Source organism: Rhinatrema bivittatum, chromosome 4, assembly GCF_901001135.1.
Source record: "Rhinatrema bivittatum chromosome 4, aRhiBiv1.1, whole genome shotgun sequence".
Taxonomy (NCBI): Eukaryota; Metazoa; Chordata; class Amphibia; order Gymnophiona; family Rhinatrematidae; genus Rhinatrema; species Rhinatrema bivittatum.
Window position 1 is genome coordinate 356,971,203 of NC_042618.1, and position 27,920 is coordinate 356,999,122.

Genomic DNA, 27,920 nt, shown 5'->3' on the forward strand with positions numbered 1-27,920 from the left:
GTAATAACTTTCAGCAAAATAGTTGACAACAGCATTACCATGAATACAATTGTCAGTTACTTGATCAACGTTTGAAGATAAAAGTTGTTTTGTAATAGCAAAAATTTCTAACAGCAGATTTAAAGAGGTGATCCATGTTATGTCATCTACTTGGATTTCAGCAAAGCTTTTGATACAGTCCCACATAGGAATCTTGTGAATAAAATGAGAGGCTTGGGAGTGAGTGCCAAGGAAGTGGGGTGGATTACAAACTGGTTGACGGATAGAGGGCAGCATGTGATGGTAAATGGAACCTACTCTGAAGACAGAACAGTGTTAAGCGGAGTGCTGCAAAGATTGGTGTTGGGACCGGTTTTGTTCAATATCTTTGTGAGCGACATTGCAGAAGGGATAGAAGGTAAAGTTTGTCTTTAAGCAGATGATACTAAGACCTGCAACTGAGCGGACATGCCAGAAGGAGTGGAAAAAATGAGAAGTGATTTAAGGAAGCTTGAAGAGTGGTTCAAGATTTGGCAGCTGGGATTCAATACCAAGAAGTGCAGAGCCAAGCATTTGGGGTGTGGTAATGCAAAAGAGTTGTATGTGATGGGGGGTGAAGGGCAGTTGTGCAAGGAGCAAGAGAGGGACCTCGGGGTGATAGTGTCTAGCGGATCTGAATAAGTGAAGCAATGTAACAAGGCGACAGATAAAGACAAAAGAACGCTGGGCTGCATAGAGAGAGGAATAACCAGTACGAAAAAGGTGATAATCCCCTATAAAGGTACTTGGTGAGGCCTCACCTGGAGTATGGTGTTCACTTCTGAGACCGTATCTCAAAAGGATGGACTGCCTCCATCCTGTCCAGAGACAGGATGGAGGCAGTCCAGAGAAGGATGACAAAACTGGTGGGGGGACTCCATCAAATGACATATGAGGAGAGGTTGAAGGACCTAAATATGTATTCTCGAGGAGAGGAGATGCAGGGGAGATATGATACAGACAGGAAAATTGGTTCTTTCCTGCTAATTTTCGTTCCTGTAATACCACAGATTAGTCCAGACCACTCCCACCAGCAGATGGAGTCAGAGAGCAAAGCTTCGAGGCACTGGTATCCCAAGTGTGCCACCTGCAGCTCATCAGTATTTATCGATACCCAAGCAAAGTATAATTGACAAAAAACCATCTAATTCCCGAAACAAGGGCAAACAAGAAAAATCTCCCTCAAGGGTCCGAAACAAATGACCCCAATACCTGAAAATCAGTTTGAACCACGGTATTACAGGAACGAAAATTAGCAGGTAAGAACCAATTTTCCTTTCCTGTATATACCCTACCCCTGGGGGAACTCTGCGCTACTGCGGAATGCAGAATTTGCGCAGAATTCCCCCCTGGCAGAATTGCTAAATTCTGCGCAGAAAATATCAGAGGAGCCCCCGGCATGCCGTGAACTGAGCGCGTCCTGCGGCACACGCTCCGTTCACGGCGAAGATGGAGGCGCAGCGCGCCGTTCTCGGCGAAAGAGGAAGGCCCCCATGTGCCGCGGGACGCGCTCCATTTACAGCAAAAATGAAGGCACGGCGTGCCGTTTGCGGCGAAAAGGGAAGGCCCCCGTGTGCCGCAGGACGCGCTCCGTTCGCGGTGAAGATGAAGGCCCGGCACGCCATGGCCTTCCCTTTTCGCCGCGAACGGCGTGCCGGGCCTCCATCTTTGCTGCGAACGGAGCGCGTCCCACGGCATGCAGGTGAGAGAGAGAAGGGTGAGAGAGAGCAGGAGGGTGTGAGAGCATTGGGGGGGGGATGCCGGAGAGAGAGAATGTGCATGTGAGAGAGGGGAGGGTGACAGAGAGCATGGTTGGTAAGAGGGGGATGGGGAGGGTAAGAGGGGGGTGGGGAAGGTGAGAGAGAGCAGGAGGTTGTGAGAGAGAGCATGGGCGGCAAGAGAGGGTGGATGGGGGGATGCCGGTGAGAGAGAGAGAATGTGTGTGTGAGAGAGAGGAGAGGGGTGTGGGGGAGGGTGAGACAACTTGGTTGGTAAGAGGGGGAGTGGGGGGTATGCTTGAGTGTGGGTTTCAGAGAGGGAGCCTATATGAAGGGAGGGTGACAGAGAGCAGGAGGGTGTGAGAGAGCATGGGAGGTAAGAGAATGGGGCTGGGAGATGCTTGAGTGTGGGTTTCAGAGAGAGGGAGCCTATATGAGGAGATTGTGAAGGTGTGGGTATGTGTGTGTGTGTGTGAGAGATTGGGAGCTCATGTGTTCATGAAAAAGGGATTGTGTGTATGTGAGGGTGCTAGCCTGTGTGAAGGGAATGTGTATGTGTGAGACAGAGCCTGTGTGAAGGGATGCGTGAGAGAGAGACATAGGTAGCCTGTGTGAGGATGTATGTGTGAAAGAGAAAGGGAGCTTGTGTGGGTGTGTATGCAAGAGAGAGGGCCCTGTATGAGGGGATGTGTGTGTGCGAGAGACTGAGGTAGCCTGTATGAGGGTGTGTGTATGTGGAAGAGACACTCTTACAGTGAATTTCTAGAGAAATTCTGCAACTTTAAGTAATAACTTTTTTCTGTAATAATTTAAAATGCAATTACTTAAAGACTGTCATGTAAATTGTGTTATTTTGAATATAAAGTTTGCAGAATTTTAAATAATTTTGCTCAAAATTCCCCCAGGAGTAATATCTAGATCAGTCCAGACCAGTGGGATGTAACAAAGCCACACTACAGCGGATGGGAACCCGAAAGACCCGCTCGCAAGACGCTCGCCCCAAAAAAGCGCTTGGTCCGGATCCCTAACATCCAGACAATAATGCCTTGTGAAGGTCTGCAGGGAAGACCAGACTGCAGCTCTACAAAATCTTCTCAGGTGACAACAACTGACACGCCGCCCAAGAAGCCGCTTGCGCTCTCGTTGAGTGAGCTTTCAAACCAGTCGGGACGGGGCGACCCTTCCCAATGTAGGCCAAGCAAACTGTTTCCTTCAGCCAGTGAGCCAAGGATGCCTTTTCATCCTTCTTCGGACCTCCAAAGAGCACAAAAAAATGTGATCCGATTTTTGAAAAGAGTTAGTGACCTTCAAATACCAAAGGAGAACCCGGCAGACATCTAACAGATGAAGATCTCTTCCCATAGCGGGGTCACGAGCCCAATCAGGGAATCCGAATAACACCACAGACTGATTAACATGAAAGGCAGACACCACTTTCGGCAAAAAGGAAGGGACCGTGTGCAGGGACACCCTATCAGCCGAGATGCGAAAGAAGGGATCCCTATAGGAAAGAGCCTGCAATTCTGAAATACTCCTCGTGGAACAGATGGCCACCAAGAACACCATGTTCAAGGTGAGGTCCTTTAAGGAAGCGTGTCCCAGAGGCTCAAAAAGGAGATCACAAAGCGCCCTCAACACCAGATTGAGATTCCACCGGGCATAATTTATGAAGAGGAGGGCGAAGGTGCTTCACCTCTTTCAGGAAACGGACAATGTCCGAGTGGCTGGGTAGAGGCCTGCCACCTACCCGCCCTAGGGGACATCCCAGGGCTGAAACCTGAACACGCAGGGAACTATAAGCCAAACCTTTAGATAAACCCTGCTGCAAAAACCCCAAGACCTGAGGAATGGTCACAGACAACGGCATTATACCCTTCTGGTCACACCAGACTTCAAACATCTTCCACACTCGAGCATATGCCATAGACATTGAGGGCCACCTGGACTGAAGCAGGGTGGAAATCACCTGTTCCGAATAACCTTTCATCCGTAACTGCCGCCTCTCAAACTCCAGGCTGCGAGAGAGAAGTGATTCTCCCGATCCGAAAAAAATGGGTCCTTGTCGCAGGAGGTTCGGCAGATGAGCTAGGTGTAGCAGGCCATCTGTCGCCAACTGTACCAGGTCCGCAAACTACAGCCACTCCAGTGCTACCAGAATTGCTGAACCGGGATGGTCCTCTATACGCCAGAGAATGCACCCGATCAGGGGCCTTGGAGGAAAGGCATACAGGAGGATTCCGGTTGGCCACTTGCAGACTAGGACGTCTAACTCCTATCGCCCCAATTTCCTTCTTTCGGCTGAAGAACCGCTCCGTCTTGGCGTTGACATGGGTCGCCATGAGGTCCAGTTGGGGAACTCCCCATCGGGCCCAAATGTGATTCCAACCCTCCTGGGATAGTTCCCACTCCCCGGGATCCAGCTGTTGACGACTGAGGAAGACCGCCTGCACGTTGTCCATGTCTGCCGCGTGAGAGGCTGCGATGTCTTCCAGATAAACTCGGCCCAAGCAAAGAGCGAGAGCTCCATTTGGCCCAATCAACATGGGGTTGAATTAGCACGAGCCATGATAGGCCCAAGATGACTGCATTGATAGCTTTAGGAAATACATAAAGACTGAATTGCTCTCCATGCAGAATCCCTGTTTGCATGGTAAGTGGTACGGTGGCTCTGGTAACATGTCCAAGCAAGGGCTTTCTATATACGGATGAGAGTGAGAGCAGAGTATCCAAAAGAACTGTATCTGCTAGGCCTCATGGATGAAGCTGCTGCCAGTGCCAGTATCCGGAGGCCGCTTTCGCCGCCGGCTCCCTCTGCCTGGATGAATGCACGCCCACCCGGCCACGGCCTGGATCGAACACGCGCCCACCTCCTTGATTTCATCAGTTGTGGATTGTAATTTGGATAGCTGGTCTTCTAGAGCCACCAAGACTCTTTGAAATAGTGAGTATTACTTCATGCATCCATTGCAGGCTGTGGCGATTCCACCATCTTAGAATCAGGCAGATGTCCCTTTTCTCGTGTTGTTCTAACACACTCCTAACTCTCTTTCTGATCACGAGAGTCCATTCGAGACCAATGTGCTTTGGCAATAATAAATCTACATCCAGTTCACCATTATCATGTCCGTGTATCAGTTTAAATAGGGGGGTCCCCCGAAACTCACCACCATACGTGTGCTCAGACATCTGCCATTAACTTAAGTCCGCTTATTTTTAAGATAAGTGATTTAAGAAAAATGATTTTTATGTAATTTTGAGGTACTTAGATTTTTGGGAATATAAGCCTTTTTCAACATAGCCCCAGTGCTTCCTCTCTTCCCTCCCTCATTCCCCGTGCATTTCATTCACTGCCGGCGGGGGGCGTGCATTCATCCAGGCAGAGGGAGCCGGCGGCGAAAGCGGCCTCCGGCTCCCTCTGCCTGGATGAATGCACGCCCACCCGGCCGCCTTGAGCGCCGAAATCGGGAGGAGAGGAGAAGGGACTACCGTAGCAGGCCCGAGCCTAGGATTGCCCGTCTCTCCCCTCGCTCTCTTGCTACTTTTTTGGTTTTTTTTTTTTGCTTCGGGAGGAGGGGACAGGACTGGGGCTGCACCGGAGACCGGACGCGGCCAGGGCAGGTGAGCAGGGGCTGGGGGAAAGTTTGCCGAGCATCGGAGAACATAACTGTCCACTTCCTGGTACCTGTCATTTCAAATGTCATTTGAAATGACAGATACCAGCGTGGCCGTGAAGCGTTAGGCCCGCGAACCCAGGATACTGTATAGGCGCTCTATACAGTAAAATGGGTTGCGCGGGCCTAACGCTTGCCTAACGCTTCGCAGCCGCGGCATGCATTTGCATGCAATTTGAAGAGAGTATCGAGCGGTAAGTGAAGAGAACTGTGCGTGCGGGGAACGAGGGTGCGCCTGACACTGCCGCACTGTTTCTACCGCGGCCTTAGAGTATCGATCTGTTAATTAGGCAGCGACTTGCAAAGTGACCAGACACAGCACAATATAGACAAATAGGCTGAGATTATGGCACCTCTTCTCTGCAGATAACTTGAGGCGGTTGACCTGCATGGCCTCTACTGGTGCTGGTCCCGACTTAGGTGGTGAGCGGGAGGCCACTGGTCACTGAAAAATTGGGGAAAGAAGGGAGATGATGAGCCGAGCCCCTCTCCTAGGCCCTTTCCTGGAGCCTCAGGTCCAGACAGATGGATAAGCTGATTAGGCTCTCCAACATATCAGGCAGGTCTCTGGGCAGCCAGGTCATCTTTAATGCACTCAGAGCCCTTGCCTTAAGATTGCAATCAGAAGGTCACTGCCTCACTGAAGTTCGGAGACCAGAGTGCAGAAGTGCACACCCCCACAGATCGAGAACCTGTTTGATCTGCAGGAGTTCGGATGCCTTTTGATGAGCCTGGCATGACCAGGCTCAAAGATCTGCCAGAATTCTTGAAAGAATCGATTAAAGTACCCCCTAGGTGCAGATCATCTCTTTCCCAAAGGCGTGAGGCTAGGGTATAGAATATAAGTTACTTTGACGCCATCCACCGGGATCAAAGGTGCCTACAATTTGATGTGTATCTGACATTGATGTAGGAAAAATCCACATTTCACTGAATCTCCATAGTACTTCAGGAGCGGAAGCAAGTGAAGCATGGGCGTAGTAGGTTATATTGTAGTGCTGGAGCACAAGCCAGAGAGGACCAGACAGCGATACTCTGGAGGTACCCAGTCATGATATTCAGCTGGTCCTGCTGCTGCTAAACCTGGTGCGCTAGCTGAGTAATAGTGGAGGCCTGAGGAGAGTCCTCCGAGCTCATGGCCTCAGCAAACTGTGATGAGTGGCATGGGTTTGAGCCCTTGTTGCTGTGGCATAGTTGATGCAACCTCCTAGGTGAACCTACAAGGCCTATGCCAACAGCTTGTGAACATGCCCTGAAGTGGGACAGGCTAGAGCTTTACCTATACTAGCTGCCTCCCTCGTAGGTTGAGCCCTTGAGTTCCGGAAGCCGGCAGGGCTTAGGTGGGACCCTAGGAAAGTCAGGTAAGCAAGAGCATGCCGGGGTCAGGAAGGCAGAAAACTTGAGGAGTTGAAGGCAGGCCAAGGTCAGGGCTGGCTATGGACAAAAATGGTCAGGTGCAATCAAGAGGTCAGGTCCAAGCAGCAGGCAATCATGGTCAGATGCAAGCAAGAGGTCAGAATCTGGAAGTCAGGTCAAGAGTGGATGAAGATACAGAAGATATTGGATGAGATGGACAGGAAAATACAAGGCAAGACAAGAATCAGGAACACAAACAGGAAACAAGAACCAAGATGCAGGAGCAACAGGCACTGCATATGCAGGAGACCCATTGCTGAGGTGAGGAAATGCTGCAAGACCCTTGCTTAAATAGGTCAGTCTGCCTGACGTCATCAGAGGGCACCACTCAACGTTTCGTGGCGGTTTGGGAGTGTCAGCAGTGTCTGGAGCTTGCAATGATGGTGGTGTTCTGCTTTGATGTTCCTGGGCCTGTGGCGGTATTGGTGTGAGCGTAGCTGGGCACAGTGGCTTGCACTGACTGGCAAACATAACACATTGCACTGCCAGTAAGTCATCTAGTTCATGAATTATTCTGGAACCCTATACACATGAGATGGCTTCTCATAGATGCCCACCTTGATGCATTTTTCTAAAATCATGTAAATGATTGAACTTTGCAAATACTTCCATCATTTGCCATCTAGCTACTAAAATGTTTCAACAGGTTAAATTTAACACAGACTTCTAAACTGCTAGCAACATGAACTTTAGATAGTTCATCAATGGACTGTGGTATTGGAAAATGTTGCATGAAACACTTGGAACAAACATGACAAGGAATTGGGCTATTCTGTTTAAATCAATTAGTTTTCTTGGAATTTGTTGGTAAGATTCTTTAGGAAATCCATAAAAATACAGTAATATATTCAATCACATTTTACAGGAGAAAAAAACTTTGTACTTACTTTGCTGTCTGAAAGATCATAAATTTTCTGACTGATATAGGTGACATCAGGCTTACTCTCATTGTAAACAGCCCTTCTGGAAACATTTTTATTGGGTTTTGAAAGTCTCAAAGTGTCTCCTTCCAGCCGAACAAAGACAGAATGAGTCAATGTAGCATGGTAAGTTTCAGGATCATAACTGCAAATTTCATTCATCCATCCCTGATGAAAAATCAATTTAAATAAATAGTATTCAGACAACTGAGCATGTAGTATAGAAAAACATTTATAGTACCAATTTCCAGATATTATTTTTATTTTCTTTTATTTATTTATTGGTGGATTTTATATACAGACATTCGTCGGAACATCATGGCGGTTCACATTACAACTGCTTAAACAAAAAGGGCGAAAGTACATTAAACAGGAAGGGGGAGAGGGGAGCAGTTGGGAAATAGAGGAGGGAGGACAGCAAAAGGAAGGATAGGGAAAGGAGAGAAACTGATAGGAACTATAAAGCATACGTATTAAAACTAGAAACAATAATTATACATGTTAACTAGAGGGGTACATGACCATTTGATGGGGGGCAGGGAAATGGAGGCAGGATAGCTGGGGGAGGAGGAGGAGAGCAGAGGGGCTGAGGGGGGGGACAGAGAAGAACACAGCACCCTATAGGTCAGTTATCCCAGAGACAAAAATCAGTCATCCCTTAGTATAACAGGTTTAGATAGTTTTGTTCTTCATTCAGAATCATTTGATCTTGAAGTCTGCCATGACATACCCAATTTTTTTTTCAGTTGTAATTTTTTATTACAACTGTATCAAACAATAAATGCACAATGAAAGCAAAAATAGCATCACTATATACATCGCTACAATACCAGGTTTGGATAGTCACAAATAAAACAGATTATAATACTTATGCATGAATCATGCCCAACTCCCATATAAAAATAAGCCATTCCCCTTCCCCCCCACCCAGGTCATTCTAAAAGATGTGACAATGACAAATAATAAATAAAAAGACGAAAAAGAAAAAGAAGAGGAAAAGGAAAAATGGAGGGAACTGAGTGGATCCCCAATAAACTCAGTCCAATAATAAAAGCAAACCCGCAACAAAGCTCAATAGCAGGTAATAAAGAACAATATAGAGCTACTAATGGTACAAAGAACGCCGACGTGAGAAACAGGGTCACTACCCTCCTCCTAAAGAAAGAAAACTGCTAATACAAAGAATGCCATTGTAAAAATGAGTCCCATACATGGTAGAACCTAGACAGAGTCTGATTTTTCAGTGCAGTTAATTTATTCAACATGCATATCTTTTCTATCATCAGCAATACCTTCACCATCGAAGGTATGATAGCTGACCTCCAACCTACAGCCAACTCACATCTGGCAGCTAGTATAATTTGATGGGTCAGTAACCCATGTGTTTTCCGGAAAGTCCAATGGTAAATTCAACACATTTTTAAGGAGAAAGATGGACAGAAGTGCGGGTCACCTTCTGAACAAGCAAGGAAACAGGCCCCCAAAACTGAACAATCTTTGGGCACTCCTACCACATATGAAAGAGGGTACCTCTCCCTCCGCAGCTTTTCCAACACAAATCATCCCTAGATGGATAGGCTTTATGGAGGTGCACTGGTGTAAGGTGCTACCTCAATAACACTTTATAACTATTTTCCGATAGATTCACTGAGATCAAGCTTTGCTTCACATTAAAAACTATCACATCTGTCCCAGGCCACATCTTTTTCCCAGGCCCTAATAAATGCAGGTCTAACAATGGAGTCCTTATTAAGATGGCCATAAACAATAGTGATCAAGCCTTTCAATCTATCAGCCTGGTCACACAGATGTTCAAACTGAATTTTACCCAAATGCATGGCCTCCCCCACCTTTTCTGCTGACATAAAATACCGAATTTGTAGATACTGAAAAACATCTGTACCCTCCAAGTGTTGCTTGTCTTGCAGAGCAGGGAAAATTAAGAATCCTGCAACCCCCCCACCGCTGACCTAGACAAATAATTCCCTTAGCCACCCATTTTCTAAAAACTGTGTATTCACGCCTGCTACAAAGGAGCTAAAAGAATACCATCTCCTATCCACCAGGTTATGTTGCCATTGCTTCCAGGCAGGCAATCGGCAAGCAAATCAACCAAGGTTGCCATATCAATGCCCACAACAGCATATTACCAATGATAAGACTGTTCCAACAATAACTACACTTTATTCTCCCCTCCTATTCCAATCTAAAATAGCACACATTTGTGCAGCTACATAATACCAGCTGAAATTTGGTAGCCCTAGACTACCCTGCAGTTTAGGCTTGTACATTATATTTCTAGCAATCCAGGGGTGGGGGGGGGGGGCTTGCGCTTCCACATGAAAGCAAAAATACATTTCTGCCAGCACTTTAGAGCAGCAGTAGAAATGTGAATGGGTAATGATTTAAAGAAGTAACAGAGCCTTGATAGGACATTCATTTTTACAGTTGTTATTCTGCCCATCCAGGACAATGTAAATCCCAACCAAATATCTAGATCTTTAAATATGTTTGTTAATAAGGGGGAATAATTCATCTCAAACAAGTCATCTAAATTATTGCTAATATGAATATCTAGGTACTTAATCTTCTTTTTGGCCCATTTCAAAGGAAATGTGTTTCTTAATGAGGGAAGCTGTTCTACTGAACATAAATATTAAGCAGTTCAGATTTGTCCAGATTTAATTTAAAAGCCAGACACCCTACTGAATTCAGGCAAAGCTTCTACTGCTCCTAATTAAAAAGTGATGAGACTTAAACAATGTAAATAAAATATTGTCTGCAAAACGTGACAACTTGTAGCTAGTGAGACCCACTGTAACCCGAGAAACAGCACGATGTGCGAATCTGTATTGCTAATGGTTCCAAAAATAAGGCAAATAACAATGGAGATAAGGGACAATCATGCCTAGTCCCCCTCCTGAAAAGTAAAAAGATCAGAGTAAGAGCTGTTAACCTTAATACAAGCTTTTAGTTTGCTGTAAAGCTGGTGCAGCCAACTTAGAAAAAAGGGCCCAAAATTCATCCTTTCTAGGGTACAAAATAAAAAAGGCCAGTGCATCATGTCAAATGCAATACAGCTGGGATCTGTTCTTTCCGCATCCACCATATAAGGTCGATAATTTTGCACACAATGTCCACCGCCATCCTGCCCGGGATGAAACCAGCCTGGTCAGGATGCACTAAACAAGCCATCACTCTATTTAAATGATTGGCCAGGATTTTTGTTAAGATCTTAAGGTCCACATTGAGCAATGATATAGGCCTATAGGACCCGCATACCGCAGGATCACGGCCTGGTTTGGCCAAAATGGTAATACCTGGCACACTGGGCAATTCTTTGTTTCCTAGGTACAATCACAAAGAGTTAAATATCGCCAATAAAGACGACACCAGCTCTGGTGATAATTTCTTATAAAACTGAGCCGAGAAACCATCCAAACCCTGGGCTTTATTTATTTTAAGCTCTTGAATCACCTGTAATATCTCAAACTGCGTTATTTCTTTATCAAAAAATTGTTTATCCTCCTCAGATATACTCGGAATATCAAGAGAATTTAAATAAAGATCTATCTGATGGTTGGTAATATTAGTGTCAGCTCCATATAATTCCCCAAAGAAATGCATAAACCTTTGCCGAATGGCCTTAGAAGAGGACAACATGGACCCATCCACATACCTAATCTTAGTAATTTGGTTTTGAGCTATATATTTTTTCAACCTTCTGGCTAAAAGCAGACTAGCCTTGTTTCCCCATTCAAAATGCTTGTTTGACCATATTTAACTGTAATGTAATGGAACCCATTTCTAAAGAATATAAAGCATTTCTAGTTTTCTGCAGTTTTAAATACACTGAGTGAGACTGTGATTGTTTGTGAAGCAAAGTTAGAGATGCAATTTCTGCTTGCAATTTCTCTTTCAATGCTAATTTCTTTTTAAAAGCTGCTTGAGATATTAACTGCCCATAAGTGACAGCCTTTAAACAGTCCCAAAAAAGGGAAGGTTCAGTGATCCTCATACCATTATCCACATATTCTCTGATACCCTTTGCTAATAAAGAACAGAATGCCTAGTCTGCCAATAGTGAATCGTTGAATTTCCAATACCTTTTCCTGGTAGCAATACCTCTATCACTATAAATCTACCCACATAGGGGCAGGATTAGACCAAGTGATTAGTTTTATTTCCATATTAGAAACTCAGTTACTAACAGCCTTATCAACCAAGAAGAAATCAATCCAGGAATAAGATTTATGGGGACTAAAGTAAAAGCAATAATTCTGTTCATGGGAGATCGATGTCTCCAGACATCAATTAGGTCCCATCTCTTCATAAAAGACTTAAGACAGGTTCTGTTCTTATTAGTACCCAATCTACCCCCCCCCCAAATTATCTAATTGGAGCTGCAGAGTTAAATTAAAATCCCCTATGATCAAATGACCGTCCCCCTTCTTTATTCAAAAGCACCTCCATAGTATCAAAAAAAGGAGTTTGCTCCATATTGGGGGCATAAACATTCAATAAAGAATACACTTCAACCCCCAATCTAAAATTTTACCAAAAGAAACCAGCCATTAGGATCCGCATAACTCATCTTAATAAGACATTCAAGATTCTTATGAATCAAAATCCCCACCCCCGTATATTTCTCAATTTTAGAGGCTGCTGCAAAGAATTGAGAAAGGAAAAAAAGGCCACTTCAAAAGATATTCAGAATGTCATTTAAGATGGGTTTCTTGTAAAAGTTCAATGGAAGCTCCAGCAGCCTGAATCTCAGACTGAAGAAGTTGTCGTTTGCGGGGACTATTTAATCCCTTAACATTAAGGGATAAAATCCTAGTGACTGTCATTGTTTGATATCAATAAAGCACAATGGTAACCCCACAAATGAAATCCCCAGCCCCCAATCTGACCAGACTATATCACTAAATTCCCCTTCTAGATCCACGAACCCCACCTAGAATTCCCTTCTGCAAAGCATATCGCATACACACTAACCCTCCAGTGTTAAAAATAAACAAAAATAAAATCCCCTCCTCCCACCCCAACCCTTACCCCATCCCTCTGCTATTAAGCCATAGCAGAACTGCAAACACAGTGAGAGGAGGAAACACACAGAATGCCATCTGAGCTCCCCCGAGCATAAATGCAAACATTATATGAACAAGAAAACAAACCACCACACAATCCAACTGTAAATAAAAGCAATTAGTGTCCCAGGGCCTTTCTGGTCTTCATTAAATGAGAGGAAAAACCTGAAAAAGTATCACTGAAAGTTGAGAGTAACACTGTTCATCCTTTGCCACTGTCTTTAGAGGAAAGTGGATCTCCCAAATGTCTATGCAGCCTCCGATCTCCTTTTCCCATTTTCTGCCATCTTGGCGTATCCTCCCACAGTGTAGATGCTGGAACCTTCTGAATGGTGGCTGACTTAACCACTATGCCGGCTTCCTGGAAAATGGCCGCCGCCTCATCAACGGCCTTTACTTTAGAATTTGTACCCTGAATAGTCATGGCTAACCCAAAATGGGACAGCCAACAATAACAGATCCCTTCTTTATAAAGCACAGATGTAGTTTCCTCGAAAATCCATTCTTTTCCTAATGGGCACCGGCAAGAGGTCAGCAAACACTGATTTATTATGCAATACCCTTAGCCAAGACTGATGCTTCCTCAGCACAGAAAGTACTCTCTCCTTAAGTGAGAAATGATTCAAAACAAGAGACATCACAGGGTTTATTCCCCACCTTGGGACCCAGTGTTCTATGTGCCCTCTCAATTTCCACAGCCAAAGCCGCAATTGGTAGTTCAGATTCTTTATTCGGTCCCAAAAAGAAAAAGCATAGTTGCTGAACCACCGCAGTACAATCTGAATATTTATCAGTCTCGGGTATGCCCAGAAAACGGTCACACCTGTGGTTCTGATTCTCCAAGTCCTCTATTTTTGTTTTGCAGTTTCCCCACTTTATCAGCTTGTGCTTCTAGGCGCATGTCACACTCAAATCAGACATCTCCTCACGCATGTCAGCCATCATTGCAACCAGTTCCTGTTTAGTATCTCATGTCTTTGCGTAAATCACAAAACCATTGCCAAAACTCCTCTCTTGTAGATAGCTTGTTCGAATTCGTCCCTGATGTACCCGCACCCGGGTCAGCATCTATTGCTGAGGTAAGACAGTCTGCGGCTTCTTCCTCTCATTCAGGCCCTTCGGGCTCCGCAGATCCCTTAACATAGGAGAATTGCTTAAAATCAAGTCCTTTTTTCCTTAAAGCCATTGGATATTAATAGTCTCTTAGCCAGGTAGTGAAAAAGAGCCTTGATGGAGGCAGATGTGCAGCGATTGTGATGAAAAAAGCTTGGGGAAATTTAGAGCTCAGATTTAAGCGGCCATCTTGTTTTGTGACATCACCAGCCTCCCCCCAACATACCCAGTTCAATGCCAGATCCCTAAGGAGTAGAAAGAGATGCAATACAGCAAATGTATTCAATTTTATTATATGCACTAAAGTAATGTTTGAGTTATTACATATTTCAGGAACACAGCACTGAATTGAAAATAAAAATGAATTCAACTTTATACTCCTAAGATCATATTGGGCTCACATTTAAGCTTAAAACATTTACTATATTAAGTTTGCTGTGTGAATCTGAATATTAGAAATCACTAATCACAGACTCTCTGTTCAGTGTTCTAGAGGCTGCCACCTACTGCTCCTACCAGGGATATGCTTTCATTTCCTGGGGATTACATCCACTGTAAACCAATATAATTTTATCTATGTTCCCCTACATTTTCCTCCTCCTTTCAGTACCTACTCTGGATGGGCAAGCATTAAGCCCCAGTGCAGACTACTCATTCTTACCAACTATTAGGCTACTCTGTCTTACTTACAAAGGATTAGTCTCCAGCAGCCCTGGATCTCCAGCCATCTGATTCTTTTATTTCCAGTGCTATTAAGCTCCCCCTTGTCCTCCTTACAAAGGATCATGCTCTCCAGCAGCCATGCCACCTTGGATCTATGGCCATCTCATTCTTTTAAGCCAAAGCGGCAGAAACCCAGCAATTGAAGCACTCCCCTGGCAGAGTGTTTCCCTGTCTGCTAAGCCCCAGTCAACATCCTCTTGCAGGAAGCATGATTTCCCAGCTGGGTTGGAGAAGAAGATAAAAGCTTGGCTCAAGGGATGACTTTCAATATATCGTAGCAAGATAGCTGCTCTGCTATGTACAAAACCCTGACCCAGGCTCTCCACGAATATGCAGTGCACTATAGGAGAGAAGTGGCCCCCATCTGTCTGCATTTTGGTACCGAGGTGAGTGGCTTGACTTGCCGGCCAGACAGCCAGCTATCCCAAGCCAGCTGAGGCTCCATGACACTGCAGTATCATTCTGTTTGGGGTGGAGGGGTGGGTTCTGATTTAGAGGCGTTCAATCATAATTCCGTAGACTGTAGCTTCATCCCACTGGCTCCTCAGTCAAGCAGATACACTTTGTGGTTCCTCTCATACTGAGCAAGATTACTACTGCAACAATAAATCATCAGTAGGGTAAAACTGTCTCACAGTCTAAATCCAGTTCATTTTCCCTATTAGTAGGTGAACAATCCAATTCATGATAAATTCTGCTTCACGATGATAGGAAGAACCAATATCAAAAGATCAAAAAGCAATATCACTACAAACACTAGCGTGCCTTAGAACTTGAGTTACGGTTTGAGAGGTCTACCGTTCCAGTCAAATTCCTGACCTGCCACTGTCCCCATAACAGGTCCCACCCAGCATGCATCAGGTGCTAGGAGTCAAAAATCGAGAGCTACACTGGGCTTGCCTCCCTACTTCACTGTGTAAATGAAAAAACAAGAAGAATAGAGGTATTTCACCACTGGCCTGAAGGTCTACCACTTATCCTACACTTCATGTCTCTTCACAGTGCCAGACTAGAATTAAGCTGAACAGGGTCTTCTTTCCCCACCAATTCAGCCAAGACCATTCATTCCCTTGGCTGTGGTTTTGCTAGATAGTAGGCAGGGACAGTGGGAATCTTGTTCATCCATTCGTGTGTGTAACTAACTAGAAGACAAGTCATTTGGCTACCTTAAGAGAATCACAGTTACTCCCGCCATTTACCTGCACATCATTGAATTTCTTCACTTTGAAATTCAGAGGACTGGGCAGAAATTACATTGCATCCACACATGCCAAGTGCCTTCTCAATGTTTTGATTTTATTAAACAGTCAAGATTTCTCTGGTCCACACCAGTTGTAAGTCAGTTGCTAAGTGCTGGCCAAGGCAAAATGCTGGCCTGCCCCACCACCTAGAGAGGGATGGGTGTAAAGATACCCACCACAAGAAGGATCTGGATCGCTTTTACAGTCACCACTGCCCAGAGAGTGGCACCTCGAGCAGCTGTAGCATGTGTCCATCCCCGTTTTGCACCCTAATCCTACTGACCCAGCCCTTAGAACCAATCTTTATCCCAAAGTTACAGATCTGACTTACCAGCTTCCCTTACCTACATTGTTCTAACATGCCAGAGGTTGCTCATCTTAAAGACTTGCTGCAGATATGGGTATGGCCCAGCACGAAATTTACTCCCTGTCTCCCAGATTTTCAAGGGCCAGCAAGAGATCACTGGATGTCACTGGAAACATGACGCTTTACAAGGCTCAGGTCCCTCTCTCAAAGTGAACCCATTCCAGGACATGCTGCCATTCACAAAGAAAAGATTGCTCCCTGGGGCAGATTCTGGCTTCTTCAGGATCAGCTGCATTATTGCACTAGACATCTTGAGGTGCCCATCTCCACCACTCTAAGTTCAGAGATTTGAACTTGACTCCCTTTTAATTGGCTGAGGGTAACAGAGGCCATTACTCATCTCTTCCGATAGACTAATCCATATTCAAGTGCTGCTGACATGGAATCTTCTCCATTTCGGCCTTCAATTGTTCTCATTTGAATATTTGCTACCACCAAGATCTGCACTTCAAGTGGCTCCAACCTGGCCCACACCACAGGTTTCCATGCCCACTGCAGTAGCCCTACTACTCATTGCAGCTTAGCACCCACAGCTCTCATAGCTGATGACAGCTGGGTATGAGCCGAATGCGCCATTTTCAGGGGTAATGATAGAGGTATTTAAGATCATGAGAGGTCTTGAACGAGTAGATGTGAATCGATTATTTACACTTTCGAATAATAGAAGGACTAGGGGGCATTCCATGAAGTTAGCAAATAGCACATTTAAGACTACTCGGAGAAAATTCTTTTTCATTCAATGCACAATAAAGCTCTGGAATTTGTTGACAGAGGATGTGGTTAGTGCAGGTAGTGTAGCTGGGTTCAAAAAAGGTTTGGATAAGTTCTTGGAGAAGACCATTAACGGCTATTAATCAAGTTTACTTAGGGAATAGCCATTGCTATTAATTGCATCAGTAGCATGGGATCTTCTTAGTGTTTGAGTAATTGCCAGGTTCTTGTGGCCCAGTTTGGCCTCTGTTGGAAACAGGATACTGGGCTTGATGGACCCTTGGTCTGACCCAGCATGGCAAGTTCTTATGTAGTTGATTCAGCAGGTGAGTTGTTACACACTCCTTAGAAGATTCTGATTTCCATGGCCACCATCCTGCTGTCCATATCAACCAACACTCTTTCTGGGGTCTAATAAGCATTGTCATTGGGTATCTTAACAAGGCATTTAGTTAATTCTGCAGCACCAAAAGTGGCCCATTAGGCACTCATATTCAATGCCCAGTTCCACGCCAGCGAGTCAGCCTCTTACCATTTAAAGTCTGAGAACAGGTTGAGGCTATTTTGGCCCCAAGACTTCTAATCACTTGCGTTACCAGATAAAGTAGAGTTGCTTACCCGTAACAGGTGTTCTCACAGGACAGCAGGATATTAGGGCTCCATCCTGATGATGTCACCCATATGTGAGGACTATCACGGAACACTTTTGTCAAAGTTTCTAGAACTTTGACTTGGTCCACTGAGCATGCCCAGCATGCCACCAACCCTGCATCCAGCAGGGTTCCCCCTTCAGTCTCGTTTATAGTAAAAGTACGAGCAAAAAATGAAATAATAAATCGCAGCGAACTCAACTTCGCAGGGTGGTGGGCGGGTTTCGTGAGGACTAACATCCTGCTGTCTTGTGAGAACACCTGTTACAGGTAAGCAACTCTGCTTTCTCACAGGACAAGCAGGATGGTAGTCCTGGGCAGCCAGCTCATCTGATCGAATGGCGCAGTCTTCCGATGACGATGTCGGTGCTTGTCTCGATGCTCAGTCTTCCCCGTGCCCGGTGCCGAGGACGCAGAAGCAGATGTCTGATGTCGATCGAGAGTCATCAGTGTCCGATTGATGCAGAGACGTGGAAGGCGACGGTGCTGATGACGTGGAGGCTTTAGATGGCGTGAGCTGCTTTGTATGAAAAAGAAGGGCCATATTTTCTAAACGGGCCCGACGGCCCTTAGGGGTCATTTGGGCACAGATGGTATGTTTCCACATCGTGGGCAGGGCCAAAACAAAGCACACAGACCTGACAGACCTGATGAGAGTCTGTGATAGACATTGTCCGAGGACAGTCGGGACACCTGCAAAAACCCGTCGCCATCGTTGCCAACAAAAATTTAAGCCGCGGTGCAGTCTGTGACCATCATGCCGAAAAAGAGAACAGTTGGTAACTGACCAAAATAGAGGTAAACCTTACCTTACGGCCGCGGGTATAGACGGCCGATAGGGGGACCGCAGATGGGGTGAAAAGTTTTGAAATGTTTTTTAAAAAATCCCTGAGGAAAAATCCTGTCAGGAATCTGAGAGAGCGCTCCTCAATCCGCGTGGCTAATGCTGCGCGGAAAAAGAGAATCTGAAGGGGGACCCCTGCTGGATCTTTTAGGTTGGTGGCATGCTGGGCATGCTCAGTGGACCAAGTCAAAGTTCTAGAAACTTTGACAAAAGTGTTCCGTGATAGGGTGCCATCCTGATGTCACCCATATGTGAGGACTACCATCCTGCTTGTCCTGTGAGAAAACTGGGATGTCCAAAACACTAGCTATCCAGAGGGAAACTTCAGAAGGAACCAGCTACTAGATGGTTTGATTTGTCTTTCACTCCATACCTAGGTCAGATGACTGATTTGGATGTCAGGACCACTACAGACCGCCACCAGAATTTTTTCTGGCTTTGCTTATAAAACGTATTAATGCTGAACCTCATTGACTGGGCAGGCAAGATGGGCCAGTGGTGCACCCGCCACCAGATGCAGCGAGATCCCACCTCAGCCAGCATGTGCCGGCCCTCACCTTCATTGCTCCACAGGATTTCAGAAGGCCCTCTGACTAGTGCACGTTAGACTCCTTTTTACTACTATTATTACTTATATAGCACTACTTGATGTACACAGTGCTGTAAAAAAAAAAAAAAAGACAGTCCCTGCTCAGTACAGCTTACAATCTAAATCAAAACACACAAGGCTTAAGAGACTTTGGGAATTTCATTTATTTAAAAAATGGTTAAAAATTTATGAGGATGCAAGCTGGACAATCAGGGATTAAAATTTAAAAGCAGCCTCAAAAAGTGAGTATTTAGGTGAGATTTAAAGAAAGCAAGAGAGAAAGCTTGACACACCAGCTCAGGAGGTCTATTCCAAGCATATGATGTTCTCTTACAATGTCCACCATACTCAAGGGATTTTGTCCATCATCTTTACAGACACTTCAAGGGAGTCATTAACAGGCTTCTATAGGCAACTGCTGCATTGTCCAGAGATCATGTCCCATGGTGGTAATAGGTCAGAGGCTGCTGATGGAAGTGGTTGCTGACTGGCAACCTGCTCTTTCCTCCTTATCCACACTATCGCTAGGACTCTCATTGTCCCATTCCATTAGCCTAGCCACCAGCTTCTTTTTCCATAAAGAGATGTCTTCATAATGGCAGACAATACTCCCTTTCACCTTTGGCCAGCATGTAACAGTCCATGGAAGAGGTTTAAGATGTTTTTGGAATTGAAGCTACAAAGCTTGAAGCAGCACCAAGGCTGCTCGTGTCATTCCCTGCTCCTGCTGGAAGTTCTGTAAGGTCTTCTCCAAGATATAGACTATGGCGATAACCTCATCAATGCTGGTGAAGGTTGAATTCAGAGCATTCATGGCATCACTATACGGTTTCAGTACATACACCAACTGCCTGATATGTAACCAATCCTGAGCCCTGAGAGGGTTCTCCAAACCAATATCAGTCTCCAAGGACAACTCCTTAATTGGTGTCTGTTCAAATAACCTCTAAAGCATGAAGTAAATGGTGCACACATCCTGGATAAAGCAATTCTGAGGTATCTCTAGCAATGTCTACTTCTCCATTAGCTATTGACCAGTTTTCACAATTTGGTGGAAATTAGCAGCTATTTTCTGACACCTATCAGATCACAAAGGACAGGCTGCTGCACTGCTTGCCTCTCATACTTAGGGCATCCGTCAGGAACAGGTGCAGTAAATGAGCAAAGCAACAAATGCACTTGTAGCCTCCATTGCACACTGCTTTAATAGTGTTCTGCCCGTTGTCCATCACAAAAAAAGCCAACAACAGCCATAGCTTTCTGGCTCAGCCAACCCTCCATTCTCTAAGATGTTAAATCAGGTATGACTGATCCATTACCTGGGTGTGCAGCAAGCCTGCCTGTACCCTGCCTACATCCTAATAGAGATGCTCCTTGTGCCAGCCTCATCCAGCTGCCACCAGTGCACTGTAAGAGAGTTAAACATGTATTGCATTTTAGCTGATACAGAGGTCGCTGGTGAAATGCATGCTCTATACTTTTGCCATGGGAAGATGTGCCTGCATGCCGACACAGCACTGAGTGCACATGGAAGGTATGATACGGCTGCTAAATGTTCTCCTACTGAGTACCTTGTAGCTCAGAGCTAAAAGGCCAAGCAGCTGCTTAAAACCAACATTCTCTACCACCTGCAAGGGCCAGTCATCCACTATGAAAAGTAAAAATGCTATAGAATATAATACGTATGTATCTAAAATACAATTTGGGGGTAGGGTAAAGCTATCCTTATCTTATACATAGTACTGCAAAACCATTAAAAAACTACTGTAAATGTTTGCAACATTTTTTTTCCTAATAGCCAAAGCAAGAGGTTTAAACCTATGATCGTAACATTGTGGGAGTCAGGTGACATGTCATTACACCCCTCCACATTGCACTGGTTCTCAATCTTAAACCAAAAGGTTAAGAAGAGAATGGCCACAGCTCATAATTCAGATGCTGTACTTGGATCCCAGCCAGACAGAACCTGAGGAATTTGTTTCATACATTATGTTCAATTCAAGCAAGAAAAAAAAAAAGAAAAGAAAAAACAGCACTTATTTTTCAATGTTCTCCTCCTCCTTAATGAGTTTCAGTGACAATGTCACTTTATCTCACTGATACTGGCCACAGGAGCAGTATGTAGTTAACATTATTGGATTACCTCAATTATCACCATTCAGTCTTCTGATTAACTGAGAATCCTATTTTCTAGTTACTCCTCTTAGTTCCTAACCAATTACTTTTGTACAACTATTAATGGAATTAGAAGCCTTATTTCTGCCATACATTTCATAGATTTGTAATGGGCACTGGAGATACAGATATATAATAGGGATGTGCAATTGTTTTTCCCGAATTAGGTAATGTCAACGAAATTGCCTAATTTGGAATGGTTCGGGAGAACCGAAAAACGATTTAATGTTTTTCTGAAATTTTGGAAAAATTCATTTTTGAGTTAGCGCGCACTAACTCCCGATAGTGTGCACTAACCTGAAAATTGGGGCCCCCGAAAAAAAAACAAACCCCCGAACCACGGGAAAAACAAAATTCTTGCGGGGGGCGCCAAAACGAAGCCCAACACGAAATTTTTACCTGAAGCACATTTCTACTATATAATTATATCATGGTATATGTTTTACATCTAAAAAATGTTGGTGCTATTGCTCAGGCTGTAGAATATCAGAATGTTGAGATACCCTAGCCATCAAGGCTGGCTGAATCTGGTCGAGATGCAGCATGCTGAGGCTCAGGATCAGTGCTACCATGCAGATAATAAGACAACCTGGGGAGACAAAAACTTGCTGCCACTCCCCAAGGAATCCTTCACAGGTGGCTCTCTGGCTTCCACTTCCCGTATAACAAGTGTTCAAACCTATTTTTTTCTGCTTCTCCAATCCAACACATGCAGAATCCTTTACCAAAGCAGCATCTCAGCTGTAGGACCCCAGGAGCCAGCTGTTATCAGCAGTAGCACCAGTGGTGCAAGTCCAGCCCTAAGCATGGAGCCTACATGCCAACATGTTTGCAGACTCTAAGGTATCACCGCCCCTTCTTTCTATCCAAAGAAAAATCTGGGCACTGGAGGAGAGAGGCACCACCATTGCAGACATAGTAAACATGGGCTAATCCACAGTCCTTGTTCTCAGGGTCAGACCGTTGCCACTGGTGCCATTACAGATAGCAGCTAATTCCTTGGGCTCACAGGGGAAAGGCATGCTTTGATAAAGTGGGTTGGTTTTTTTTTAATTAGCAATTTTTATTGTTGTCCATTAGAACAAAAACAGCCAAAATATCACAATAAAGAGTTCAGCATTCAGTTTGCTAGGACAACAAATATGAGTTTTACAATTATTAGTAAACCCTCCCCCCTTCCCTCCCATGCTGCCTGTATCACAACTATGTTTACAGCAATAGATTAACAATAGAGTGTGTATTCCCTGATATACCATAGGATATGTTCATGTTGCTAACAGAAGCCATTATTCAGCATTAATATCATTGATATATGAGATCACAATTTGTTTTAGCTATCAAGATAAAGCCAAATGTCTCCAAGTAGGGGGGGTCCCATATGAAGGAGAATCTACCAAGTTTATGATGTTTAGATGCTATGATTTTGCTCATGATGCAGACTCCATCTATTCGAGATATCTATCCCTGGCTCGTGGGTGCAGAGTCCTGTTTCCAGAACAATGCTATCTCCATTCGTGTGGCGATGCAGAATTGTTGGATTAAAGTCTGAGTGGATGAGTTTTCATCGGGAAACGGATGATTCAGAAGCGCTGTTGCCTTTGGGGGATTGATGGTAATCTTCAAGATCGTAGATAGGACAGAGAATATCTGTTACCACAATAGTCGAACTTGGGAACAGTCCCACCACATATGGATAAAAGGTCCTTGGGAAGAACCACCCCACCAACACAAATTGCTTGACTAGAGACTAAACTTATAAGGCATGCAGTGCCATCAAAACAATAGCTTATAGCTATTTTCTAACAGTGAGGAAATCGAGGAAGTTTTGATCGATTGAAAAATAGTGACCCAGTCCTCTTTGGAAAGGAAAGATCCTAGATCATTTTCCCAAGCTTTTATGTGGGGGGGCTTGTCCCTGAGGCTGGTATTCAGTAGCATGTAGATCTTAGAAATCAATCCTCTCTTATGCACAGCCTGCGAGCAATAACCTTCAAAAAGTGATTTCTCAAGTGACAAGAGAGATCTCCCCTGCAAATCTAATATAAAATGTTTAATCTGTAAGTAAGAAAGGAATTCTGAATGAGGCAGTTGGTTTTTGGTTTGGAGAACATCGAATGGAAGGATCATTCCATTCAAACAGACATGCTCCATTGGAAAACTAGAGGATAATTTCTTAACATTAAATGATTGAGTAGGCAAGCATGGGTTGAACATTAGATTATGAAAGAGAAATGTTGATTGAAAGTAGGAGGCTGATCCCACCAAGCAATGCTTCCATCCTGACCATAGATTTAATATGTGCCTAGTAGTGGGCACCATATTGGGGCAAGAGCGCCAGGAGTGCTGTGGCTGCCATGGGGTAGCTTGTACAGGCATATCCTTCATCCAGAATTGTTCTATTTGAACCCGCTGTTTCACCGTTTTAGAGTTATTCCAGTCTATTATGGGTCAAATCTGGGCCACTATATAATGCCATAATAGATTATGTACCCCTAGACCTCCATTAAGTTTAGGTTGGAATAAAATAGCATGTGCAACTCGGAGTGGCCTGTGTCGCTGTATAAAATGGAGAAGTTTCTTTTGCCATATTTTCAATTTAGAATTAGATAGTGGAAGGGGAAGGGTCTAAAACAAATAGAGAAACCTAGGTAAGGTATTCATTTTAACTGAAGAGATCCTGCCTAGCGATGTCAAAAGGAGGCATTCCCATCTATTTAGATCTTGTCCAATTTTCTTAAGAAGGGGTTCATAGTTTAACGAATATAGGTCTTTCAAGTTCCTACCAATCTGAACACTTAAATATTTAAGTTTATGCGGAGCCCATTTAAAAGGATGATGTGATTTTAAGTAAGATTCTAACTGCGCATCACAGGTAAGTAGCTCAGACTTGTCCCAATTAATTTTAAAACCGGAGACTTCACTAAAGGAAGCTAGATTCAATAGCCAGTAAGAATGCAGGTTGGTGATGGTAAATAAAATAACATCTGCAAACAGAGATAATTTGAAAGAATGGGGTCCTAACAAAGCCAGAGACAAGCAAGTCATTCCTAATGGCAATAGGCAGTGGCTCTAGGAATATGCGAATAATAAGAGAGAAAGGGGACGGCCTTGCCTGGTTCTCCTCTGAACCTCAAAAGAGTCAGAGTAGCCTCCATTGATTTTTAATATGTAACACACCAACCCCAAGATCCACCAATGTAGGTAATTCTTCAAATACTAAAATCAACAACCCACATAGAAAACTTTTTTTTACATTTGTTTTCCTTTCTTGTCTTCCATCAACTTATAAGTCTTGTCTTCCATCAGCTTATAAGTCTCCAACCTGGATCACAAACATTATTCCAAGCTCTTTCTTCAAGACAAAAATTATTTTCTACAAAAAACTTTTAAAGAGGATAGCGGTCGTTTCATAAAGGTTTAAAGTTACCATCCAGGTTAACTTTATTACTATTTTTTAATCACGAACCACCACCATCCCCCAATGTTTTATTTACTATTTATTCAAAAATTATTTATAACTTTTTTTTTTTTAATTAATTAAATCTTGTCAAAAATTAATTTTTGTCAAAGACAGATGGAACACGCATAAGTCCCGGGGCTTTCCTGGGGGAAGGGGCGCGTGTCGGGAGGCGTGTCATGGCCGGTGTGTCATCAGGGGCGTTCGGGGGGGGGGGGGGGGAGTCGTGGCCGGCACGTCATCGGGGGCATTCCAGGGGCGTGGCCGCGGCTTCCGGACCAGCCCCCGGACTGGACCATGGCGTGCTGGTGGCCGGCCCGGCACGCGAAGGTTACTCCTGCCTTGTGCAGGCGTAACTTGTGCAACAAAGGTGGGGGGGGGGCTTAGATAGGGCTGGGGGGGGGGGGGTGGAGGGAACGGAGGCAGGCTGCGCGGCTCGGCGTGCGCAGGCTGCTGATTTTGGGCAGCCTTGCGCGCGCCGAGCCCGGATTTTAATGGCTATGCGCGTATCTATTAAAATCCTGCGCTCTCTTGTTTGCGCCTGGTGCGCGAACAAAAGTATGCGTGGGCGCAGATTTATAAAATCTATCCCTCTGTGAATAAAAGCTTTAAAGCAGTGAATTTACTGCGCTATCATTATGTTGAAAAAACTCATGGATGACAAAGGTGGCTGTTTTAATATAGGCCAGATCCTGTAAGAGTGAATCACTGAGGCACCACAATCTCTTCTCTGTATCATAATGATCAAAAGTAATATCTAGGAATATTGGGACATGAACAGACTAGGAAATAATTCCCACCTCTACCTTCAAGACATTGTGGGTTACTGATTTGTCTATTAACAGGTAATCGATTCTGGAGTGAGAATCATGTGCTGCAGAATAGAAAGTAAAAGAGCGTGATCTGGAGTATCGGAGACGCCATACATCAACTAGTTGCAAATCTTCCATGAGAATTTTCAAAGTGGCGGCATGGGATTTGTCCAGGCAAGAGATACCTTTGGAGGTGTCAAGGCAGCTAGGCAGAGCTACATTAAAGTCGCCACCTAGAATTAGGGTTCCAAAACTATGAGTAAGGAGAATTTGATGTAATTTTTGAAAGAAGGTCGCCTGGTCCTTGTTTGATAAAGTGTTGTGTGGATAGGGGAGGTAGATGCAATATAGACCATAAATCTGACTTAGGCCAAGAGCCATTTTCCTTGATCTATACTAATATGCAAAAAAAGCAGTCTTAAGATTTAAAAAATGCAGACATTACAGAAAAACAAAATTATAAAACTTGTTTGATGAGGCTTCAGCAATTATTTGCTTTCTGGCCTATCAAACTAAAACTACATGGACTGGACACTGCTTATCTCTAAGCATTCCTAAGATTATGCTGTCACATACTCAAGATGAACTCTTAAACAAAACAAAAAGCGTCCTTTCATCAAGAGCTGAATTTGGTTCTTATCAATATTCATATATTCTTGCCTTTGCATGTGCGTGGAACCCAGAAACAAGACAGCAAGGTAAGGCCATAATCATAGTCTGCCATCATCCTGGGGCCCAACCAATCAACGGACATGCCTTTGGGACCAGAGTTGCCACCTCTGGTACTCAAACATATCTGCATTCCTGCGACTTGAAGACAGATGCTGACTGTAGATCCCTACACAGAATCATCAAGCTGAAGATTCCTACACAGAAGCTGCATCTCTGCCTGATCTCCTGTGACCAGCCTAAAAATAGTTAACACTGAAGTCACTGCACCTGACACTCAAGCCAATGCAATACTGTGCGCTGGCTGCAGTGCACAGCTCGACATTTATTTATTTATTTATAGATTCTTTTATACCGTGGTACATATCGTTATACATCACCTCGGTTTACAGTAAAACAATAAATTAGCAACAGGCTTTACAGATTACAGTATAAACATTAGAACATTTAACATGACATGCATTCATAACCCCCGTGCAAAACGGGGGTTAGCGCGTCCAAAACACGCATCCAATCACGCACATCACATGTAAATGCATTATCTATTCCCCTGATGCAAAAAGAAAAAAAAAATGTGTTGGGGGGGGGAGCTGACAGACAAAGATCGGCCCTATTGGTATTCCTCAGAAAACTGTGGAGGGGGGGGGGGGGATTTTAAAGTAGATGAAAAAAAGGGGAAAAACAACAAAAAATGTGAATATGAACTGGCTCCCATGTACTGCAGGAGACTCAGGTTCAAATTTCCTGTCTATCAGAGACAGCAGGATATGGGCACATTATGGAAGTAATGCGTTCAAGCTCCAGGCAGGGAAAGAAGGTGTCTGCTTCACAGGAGCCATCCCTTTTGATACAAGGAGGAGAGCGTCTGACTTTCTATCCAGCCCTTGGCAAGCAAAGGAACAAAGTCAATTGAGAAGTCGTTTGGGACAGGAGGGCAGAGAATGAAATACAATATAAAATTACATTTACTAAAAATAAGCAGAACTCTGAAAAATGTTAAAACAATGCAACTCAAGGATGGAGGCTTTTTGTGCCACTGTGCTATAAGCAAGGAGATTCTACTGGCTCTTTCACAATCCATAATAGGCAGGCAATGGTAAAACAGAGAACTGATCTGCATCTGTCTTTATTCAATCAAGAAATTTTGGCAACAGTATCAGAAAAGCAATATCTAAAAGGTGCTTTTTAAAGTCATGCTATTGTGTTTTAAATGCTGTAAAAATGGATTTCAGCTGTGTATACAGCTTAGTTTCTTGGCAAGACTGTCCTTTGTGGTAATATAACACCCCAAGGATCAACTGTTCAGAATACTGTTGCACTCTTATTTTGGCAGAGAAAGAAACACCAGGGTTTTGTGCAATGTATTATTATTTGAATTATGCTGAAGAATCTCCTTCAATTAGTTAAAACATATGTGATCCTTCATACATTCATATATATGTAGTCCATATATAAAATATACAGTGATGCCCAATCAACAAAACAATCATGTGACAAATTCTGTTTGCTATATTTAGTTTAAAAATTTGTTTCAGAAGATCTCAGGGACAAAATTTGTTTTAACCCATTACTAGTTTCAATGGCTCATCATGATGGAAAATTTTCATATCAGTTTGTAAACATTGATATGTTATTCTCCTCACTAGTTCCCATTCTATCTCACTACCAGAATATTTTTAAGATTCCAAGTTTTATCCTGAACTTAAGTAGTTATATCTGAGGCCTTTTTTTAAACC

At 44.0% G+C, this 27,920-nt stretch overlaps 1 protein-coding gene across 3 annotated transcripts in view; it reads right to left on the reverse strand.

Annotated features, from left to right (window-relative positions):
* Positions 1–27,920, reverse strand: part of TEX2 (testis expressed 2) — a 158,062-nt gene that overhangs the window by 93,140 nt on the left and 37,002 nt on the right. For all 3 annotated transcript variants that reach the window (XM_029600741.1, XM_029600740.1, XM_029600739.1), the window contains one exon: positions 7,711–7,911. In XM_029600741.1, coding sequence (XP_029456601.1) covers positions 7,711–7,911 — 201 coding nt within the window. The remainder of the gene's footprint in view (positions 1–7,710; positions 7,912–27,920) is intronic.